Source organism: Lepisosteus platostomus, chromosome 7 (assembly GCF_059453375.1).
Source record: "Lepisosteus platostomus isolate fLepPlt1 chromosome 7, fLepPlt1.hap1, whole genome shotgun sequence".
Taxonomy (NCBI): Eukaryota; Metazoa; Chordata; class Actinopteri; order Semionotiformes; family Lepisosteidae; genus Lepisosteus; species Lepisosteus platostomus.
In genome coordinates this window covers 53630689-53640076 of record NC_142617.1, presented here as the reverse complement: position 1 = coordinate 53640076, position 9388 = coordinate 53630689, and the positions used below count along the sequence as shown (strand labels likewise).

Genomic DNA, 9388 nt, shown 5'->3' with positions numbered 1-9388 from the left:
TGAAATGAGATTTGGATTTTTTGGATCTGTATGTATTCAACAAAATAATAATAATTTATTCACTAAATGAAGATTAAGTTTAAATTTGAACAAAATAACTTTAATGAACATATAACAGTGCCATAGTGCAATAAAAAATCCACTATCTATATTTCTAAAGAATGGAATAAGAAGCTAATATTCAATATAATGTATAATGCATTTTAATATTGTTTGAATTAAAAGGTGGGTCATCATAAAGGAAATTTACTTAGACCATAAGTATATTGTGTTTGACCCAGAGCATTTTAAACGCTGCCACTTCAAGATCATCTTGGCCCCACGTAGTCCTGTTGTAGAAGAACCACTAACATGCCTTGGAGCTACTTTGAAATAGTTGCCTTATAAAACGCTCAGAAAAAAAACGTCTGGAAAATATTTGTTGAGTATCATTTGACAGAAAGTTGTAAGTTGCACAGTCATATTCTTTGATGGTTTGGTACTCTTTCTCCTAAACTTGTTTGCAAGTGCAGTTTCATTTCAGGTGGACGATTTCAGTTTTAAACCAACTTTCTAAAGCCAAATCTTATTCCCCTGCAGGAGTAAAAGGGGTCCCTTCTGCTTTAAGAGCAGACAGCCCATGTAATATGAGAGACAGTTGTTTCTGGCATGTTTCTCTAGAAGTCATTACTTCGTGGGTGTCTGAGGAGGGGAGGGTGGTAAAGGGACTGGGATGGGGTGGGGTGGGGAGGAGAGTCTGGAGGCGTCACTTCAGCACACTCATATCCAGCCCTTTTCAAGAGACGTTGTCGTAGCGGCGCTCTAACCTCAACTGGAAACAAGTTCTCTGAATGGAAAATGATAGCTGGAGTTACATGCTAACATGAAGTCCCCGTGTTTTGCTCTGTGCTCTCTGTTGCCACTGCTTTTTCTGGCAGGGCCCAGCTTTGGAGGTAAGTGCACGAAACTAGCAAGACCATTAAGATTTATTAACATACTCTTGTGACAGAGGAGTGCAGCTGTTGCAGAGAGCTTTGTTCCATATATATCTTAAGGACATCTGCATACTTTAATAACAGTTCCCATCAGTGAGCTAAAATCCGAAATTGAGTTTGGTTGTCTCATAATATTTGTAAATTACAAATACATGAAGTCAGGTGATATATCTTGAGATGACGGTTATAAAATTGACTTAAGTATTTCAATTTTTTATAGATAAAAAGGGCACATATAAAAAAAAAGTTTAAAGCAGGTTAGAGCATTTGGAAGTATGTATTCTCGCAGGGCATCTTTGGCACAGGAAATTATGTTCAGCTGGAGCGGCTGATTTAGACAGTGGAGAAGTGTTAAAGAGAGAACTGAAGTGCTCACAACCTGGCTATCAAAGGTTCATTCATTACAGCAGCCAGGCTTTGCTTCTGCAGCTACAGCAGTGGGTAAATGGAAAAATTTAGTCTGTATCTTAAAGTACAACTATTCTCTCTTTGTGAGTAGGTTACAATGAGATGCAGTGTTAGGTGATTCAAGTGATGTTTCACTTAATTATCAAATTATCCTTTTGTGCTTTTCAAAGTACACAGAGCATTCCTGTACTACAGTAGCAACATTATTATTGGTGGATAGAATGAAATGAGCAACTTGCTGAAAAATGATTTCACAGCCTTGTTGAAGCCACTTAAACTGGTGAAATGTAGAACTCAGAAAAATCTTATAAAAGCTTGCCATTCCACTGATAATAAACTGCAATGTAACAGTTAATCAGGTTATATTATTATTTAGCCGGTGTGCTGTCAAAGGCCTCTGGTCATAAAAAGTCTGTGAAGCACAACAGTCTTTCTGTTTAATCATGGACAAATACTTGTGAGGCTGCTCTTATTGTCAATTAGGTGGAGAGGAATGGTACTTGAGTTGTTCTGTAACCTGTTTATGGGGCTATTTAAATGTTACTTTCATTCTCTCCCACTATGTTTTCTATTCTAATTAATTCCCTTTGGAGGTTCACAGGTTTTATTGTTAGGCAGTAACAACATTAATATTAGAGCATTTTATAACATAATCAGTTTTAATGGATATAATGTTGTCAAGAGAATTCTAAAGATCATGCCTCTCTGAATTATGAATAGGTTTCTGAAATGTTATGGCTCACATGGAAGAACTGACTGTATTTTAATTATTTAATTAATAATAACCATAACTAATAAAAGTAACCTTTCTCCTGTTTTTCGCCTAGTTTACATGTGAACATTTTTCAATGTTTACCAGAGCACACTTTGATATTGGCCATGCAATTTTAACACCTAACATAGAAAACTATTGCCTACATTATTGTGAGTTGTTTGGCATATGCAGTATATTTTTAATGACAGCACTCATTTATTATGAAAGTCTCACTTAAAATGTGAAGAAAGCTGACTAAATGATAAGCTATCGGCTCCTGTCTATTCATCACAGCCACCTGAAAATATTCATCTAGTTATTTGTGGAAAGATTTCAAACTGTAAGAGTAAGAGTTCTGATAATAGTTCTGAAACTCTGCAGCACAGACTAAGGAAATGATCTACCATGCTGGCTAAAATTAGCAGTAGAAAATCATTGTGCGTCTTCTTTCTTCTGCAGACTTGCTTAATATTTGAGCTTTAATCCTCATGAAGAAATCATGAGTACTTCACAAATGTTCTGGCAATTGTGACAGACACTATAGCAGAACCACATTATATTCTCCCAGAGAAAACCTGTTTTTATGTAAAAGCATGATCTTGGATTTTTACATTGCATTCCAGACCACTCCTCTTTGGAAATATATTCAGTCCCTTTCTCCTTCTGTTTCCTAAGTGGATGTGGTAGCTTGGTCATGTTTTCTCCGGGAGTATGAATGAATGAGATTGAGGCAATGCTGCCATTCCTTCAATGAATTACAAACTTTTTAGGTGTATACTAAACTTTCAAAAACATCTGACACTAGGTTTCATTTACGACTTTCAAGTACAGCCTGATTCACTGCATTTGAGTGATATTCATATCGTTAAGTACAGGATTTTGCCCAATTTACCCTGAACTGTAGCACTTCAGAACAACAACAGATACTTTGTACTGCTTAGGAAGGGAATCTTTTTTATCAATTCCAACACTGGTGTAACAGTCAAGATTATGTTTATTTAGTCTGTAATACTGAATAAAATGTACAGTATTACAGACTAAATAAACATAATCTGCAGAATATAGCCACAGCACTCTGAAACTATCCTGTGAAAGCCTTAGCAATGTAATGTCCTTTCCAGCTGTTGCAATGGTTTACTTGATTCATAACCTTATAGGGCTTTTTTTGTGCATTTGAATTACAAGTATAGCCATAAGTGTTTTTTTTTATGTTTTTGAATCATGGGACTTTATGACAGTCAGCTGCTACCTCCTTAAATACATTGTGTTGCCTAAGTAATATGATAAACAAATGTTATTTACGTAAGTTGGTCTATTAAAAGTTAGCAAATGGGTGGAGCTGCAAAAGACTTACAGTACACCAAGAAATCTTGTGTTCCAGAACAGATACCGAAATACCCACACTGTCCTTCAGTGCCCTGTAGATTGATGCTGATTTGCTCTCTTAATTGTAATGGTGATTCCTTACAGGTAGCAACTTAACTCATCTTATTTACTGAACCCTCTCATAAATTAGAACAGCACTCGGCTCAAAATGACTTACATAGCCCTCTGCTGGTTCTTAATGGTACAGTATACAAACTACTATAATGTATCCACTGCTCTGTGCTTCTTCTGTAGTTTTTTTTTCAAACTAATGGCATTATTTGTTTTCATTAGTGCTCTACAGAAGGATAAATATTTTGGTAGCAATGGAAGAAACCGTTGCTGTGTATTCACTATATTATTGCTGTTGTCGAGTTTCCTTGAATCAGATGAGGTTTTGGAGAACAGGAGAGCAGTTCCTAATAAGACACCATTTATAACAAGAATTTTATATAGAAATATTCATGAACAGACGTTCATGTCATGTTTCATCAAATTACAACTGAAACCACAATACACCCACTGATTGACAAAATAGCCCTGGCACTTCTTCTACAAAAAGGAAATATTTTATCAAACAGCAGGTTTGCATTTTCTAAAAAGAATACATAGATTTAAATTTCTGTTTTGGTTCAGGCTTTAGGTCCTGCTGAATAATTTACAGAATGATTTACAGAATAAAACAGAATGAACATACAATATAAATGCATAAATGGTCTTAAACATTTAAAAGCAATAATAAGTGTGAATTCCAAATGTTTTTACATACCAATGTAATGCAGATTTATAAGACCTTTATTAATTTAGACTGATTGAATGGACCTCTTTTTATCTATCAGTCCTTTTATAAGTAGGATTTTTGCTCTGTCAGATGCAACAACATTTAAATTTACAAGAATTGTCAGACAGACACTGGCAAACTGGAGCAAAGAAAAAAATGGTTATATTTTTGAACATTCTTAAAGTTGACAGAACAAATCACTATATAGCAAAACTTGCAGAACTAAATCAGTTTTTCAGAACCTCCATTAGATTAAAAAGGTCACAAAACTCTTGGCAAACATAAAAAAATTATCTGTGTTAGAGAGATACAGTACTGTAGGTACAGTATATTTTCTGTTTCTGTTACAACAAAACCATGTCTTGCCTCCATAAAACAACTGTTTTTAAGTGTTTAAAGAACCATGAAAAGAACACTTCCTAATACTTCAGTTGCAAATGTATATTTAAAAAAAACATCAAACACACATCTTCATTTTGTTTCTTTTCTCATATATACAGTAGTGTCCACAGACACCCTATCCTTGAGAGCCATATATATTCTACTTACCAGACTTAGCCATTACCATAATGATACCTTTACACTTCCTATGAAGGAATGTTTCTCTGTATTTTTCATGTACGGGTGGAATCTCTAAGACTGCATTGGAAACATGAGGTTGAGTCATGATGTGGCAAAACTGAGTGCATGCTGGGTAGATCAGTGGTGTTCTTAGTGAAGGATCTTCCTTGTGCTTCACATTTTATGACCTATTCAAATACTGACGACTTAGGGGCTTTTTGTCCTCATTACTAAATGAGCAATTTGAGTTTTTATCATAAATAATAATCAAATGGAAGACCCTTTACCCTTTCTTCTTTAGAAGAAGAAACAAAGAAACATTTTCATACGCAATTATTCAGCACACATAAAATTGGATTGGATATAAATGAGTAACAAAAACAAAGGTTAACTAGTAAAAGTGTGCAGATATTATACAGAAGAATATATTTTTTTCAATTATTAAAGTTCTGCTATGTTACTATTTTGTTATTACTGCTGTCTTAGCCCTGTAGTTCACAGGGTTAAAATTCCCATGGACCTACCTATACTCAGTCACTACACTTGAAAGGAGCAGGGAAGGGGCTGGAGGAATTTCCTTGCACAAAAAGTTAGCTGACCAGTTAAATATCAAAACAAACTTTTCTTCCTTTTGATGCTTTGATCAAGTTTTGAAAGTTATGGCTAATTTGCGACTTCTTCATTAATGTCTGATCCTTTGAGACTGAAGGGGGGTTGGGAAAGCTCTCAGTTTTGGCAGCTGTGAGGCTTTTATTAGGTTTTGTGGATAAAAATAGTTGTGACATACAAAAACCTTGCAACTCTTCACATACTGTACAGCAAAGAGAGGTACAGAGAAAGGTAATTGATCACATAGACGTTAATGACTAATATATTGAGATCTTACAACTATGAGGGCTTTAAAAAACAAGCAATGTATTACAGTATATCTCTTTTGCCTGTTATATTATGACATTCTAGCTTGTCAGGAGAAATAAATCATAATTGTTTCGAACATTACTGTGCATCTGTTCTGCAGGTTCATTACATAGCTAGCAGAGCTGCTGTAAGGGATTTATAGTAGTAGTCGACTCTCCCAGATAGTGTATTTTGTCTATTTAATCGAAGTTTTTACAGGGTTAGGCTAATATCAGGTTTTAAATGAGCATGTTTGACCAATTATTAGTATTAAATACACACATATTGTATCTCAATATCATACACCTGTACACTCATATTATTTAGATAATTAACAAAAATTAGTATTCTCTCAGGAAATATGTTACAGTGAGTAAATGATGCATAGGAAGGAGACTAATGGTAAAAGCTATCAATAAGCATCATGTCTTCCTGTTCCAGCAAACTGAAAACTCAAATTTACACATCCAATTAAGTAACAGCAATGCAGTCTGCCATTAATCATAATCTGTTCATCACAAATGCAGTGGCTTGAAAGACAGTCATCAAGTATCTTTCCTTTGATGTCATGGTGAGTAAGGCTTTCTAAAAAAAAGATAAATTCCTTCACTTTTCCTTAACATACAGTAATCCAAGGTCTTAAAATATATTTTTTTTATATAAAGAATCCCAGTAGAATAACCATAACAAAATTACAGTAGATTCAGACTTCATTTGTGAGGTATTATACATAAAATCTTCTGCTATTTAAAATAGCCTAGCAAATAATCTATCAAACCAATTAAAAGGAAATCCATTTGCAAACTACATTAGTACCAAGGGTTCTCACAAATGAGATGTAAACAAACGTACAGGTTCAGTTCACCCATTGTACTGTTAAAGCTTTTGGAAATTGAATGCATGAACTAGATCCAATTCTCTTTATTATACCATATCAGAAACATCTGCAGTGTCTGGACTGAATTGTTAATCTTAGATCTGAACATTGACACATTTTGCTATGTATTCAATCTTGTTCAGCTGTGCTTTCTGAGTAACAAATTACAAGATACTGTATGTCATACCAGTATGTGTCCATTTAATGTCAGTAGGGGATATACTGTATAAGAAAGTATTACTGATCACACATTTAATGCATATATTTAGCAGTAAGACTCTCAGAAATCTGTTTCCATTGCCCTTGAGGAGTGCCTAAAAAATGGAATAAACAGTATGTGACTATTAATTGACAAAAGTAAACAAAACATTTCCCATCCAACCCCAAAATGTAAGTGCGTTTTATTCTCTAGTATGACTAATTTTGGGATGGGATCATTATTATCATAAACTGAAGCTTCCAGGGCTGACCAAGACATGAATATAAAAGTACATCATTGTGTAAATAGGAAAAGAATCCTGAAAATAAAACATTAAACCATATGTGTGTCAACCTAGTCATATCAAAGTTGAAAAAGACTGTTCAATGAAACACCTAACAGTGTAACTATGAGCCTGCATTTTAAAATGTTGCACAACTGTATGTTTTAAATTGTTCTGATTTATGAAAAACCTTGTTCCGGTGCATTTATTTGAAATCAGAACCTTATCAGAACATTTCTTAGTAAGAAATGTTAACTCATGAACATTTGTGTTTCTACAAAGTTTGAATACAATTCATATCTGGACTTCTGAAAGCTTTGGAAATGAATTGCAAGAATATAAATTTGTGTAAAAAGCGGAATAGAGAGATGATAGCTGCTGCCACTAAAACATAAAGGACAAGTGATGAACTCCTTCACCAGTAGGCTTGTGCATACACTGTCCCATAAATGAAACTACTTCATTTCCTCTTCAGAGAGGAACTAAAGCACCAGGTTGTGAAATGTGCGCTGCCTGTTAAATTTGCTTTTACTCAGTATTTTGACTTCTGACATCACCTCATAAGGATTTACCTTATAAGTAGTATTTGTTCTTAATTGATTTATATAACTACTATAACTATAACACCTCCTATAACACTCAAGCTGCATGATAGTAACTGTTTTCTACCTGTATATTTACTATGGATTTTAGTTTGTTTGCATTGATAAAACAATGATCAATCTTATACAATCAGTTAAAAACCTAGGTATTTTTTAATCTCTTATTTTTGCATCTTTTTTTTCTTAAACATTGCCTTAAGCTGCTGAAGGTTTTGCTGGATGTCTTTCATATCATATAACTAAGTTGTAAAAAACATAGCCCTTGTGCATTTTTAAAGGCAGTGCATTAAGACATGACTCAAGCTACTTGAACAACGCCCCTGTAAAAAAGCCAGACTGGGATTGAGAAACTGGGCAAACTGACTTCTGGAAATATTTCTTGCTCAGTACAGGCCTACATCTAATTTTATAACGGTTTTGGCAACAATTTCTTTTTTTTCTTTCCTTCTTTTTTCAAGCTGTTGACTCCATCTTTCCACTGGATGAACTCATTCAGCTTTGGCAGAACACCACACAGCTGAATTTCAAAAACTCAAATATTAATAGCACAAAAGCTCTTTTTGGAAACACTCAAAAATTAGTTTTGCTGTTTGTTTGTTTTTTTCAGTTTTCCTCTACACCCTGTTTCTCTGGTTGCTCCTGTCTAACCACAAAAGTGTACTGTTGCTCATTTGCCCTCTTCCGTACAAAATTACAAATGGAACTATAGTATGGTTGCCTAGAAACCACTTTGTAGCTTTTCACGTGAAGTCTGACAGAAGGAAAATTGTAAAATTATGAGTAACTGAACTCATCCCATGCTATCTAGTATGCCACTACAAGGAACCAGGCAAAACACATTTGCTTTACTCACTTAAACTGGTTTACTGTCAGTGCTTAAACTTTAAAGGCACTGGCAATATTTGTGTGGTGTAGCAGAGACCTCATAGATGCAGAGGCAGAGAAGACTTGGGGTTACAAAATGATAACTGATAATTAACTGGTTTTAGCTGAGACAGTTTGAGGAAATGTGGCCCACAGCATGTCATTTAAAAACTTGGAAACTGCAGTGCTTTGAGATAAAATATCAGACACTGCTGGACAGGTAAGCTTAGTTGTCGGATATGCAGTCTGATATGAACTAAGATTAAGTCTGGCCAAATTTTTAAAGGGTTCATATACGTTGAAAAAATAATAATAAAGACTTTTACTTACTTACTTTACTTACTGGCAATTCTGCAGTCAAGCAGAGAAATATAAAAAAGTCTGTTAAAGTCTATGTATCTGTGTGTGCTGTTGTTGTTGCTCATTTGCTTTACTGAGGATGTATTTCTATATTACAATTGCTGTATCTGCTTAAAAGGTAACAAAGGCACAATTTTATGGAGCTTTTTGGTTCTTTCAGGAAGTGTTTAACCTCCAAAATGACAAAGCCCTGATCACTTATATATAAAGTTTGAAGATGCCTTCATAATGCATATTTTAGAGAAAAACAAATCATATTAATTGGGGATACTTACAATTAAGAAAAACTATTTAATATTAAATAGATGTATGTATAATCACTTTGAAAAGTAGAAAAATATCTATTTGTAGATCAGCTCTGCTTTGAGGTAATACCTTAACTTTCAAAAAGCAATATGATGTATGCAGGGGTACAACAGAGCAACAGTAGAATTAGGGATGAATGACAAGCTTTTGACTTGAT

The 9388-nt window shown here is 34.4% G+C and overlaps 1 protein-coding gene across 1 annotated transcript in view; it reads left to right on the top strand.

Annotated features, from left to right (window-relative positions):
* Nucleotides 1-772: 772 nt before the first annotated feature.
* The window catches only part of cspg4 (chondroitin sulfate proteoglycan 4), a 49289-nt gene continuing 40673 nt past the window's right edge, over nucleotides 773-9388 (top strand). Inside the window, exon 1 of the mRNA XM_088641267.1 lies at nucleotides 773-932. Within this exon, the coding sequence (XP_088497393.1) occupies nucleotides 863-932 (70 nt within the window). The 5' untranslated portion in view covers nucleotides 773-862. The remainder of the gene's footprint in view (nucleotides 933-9388) is intronic.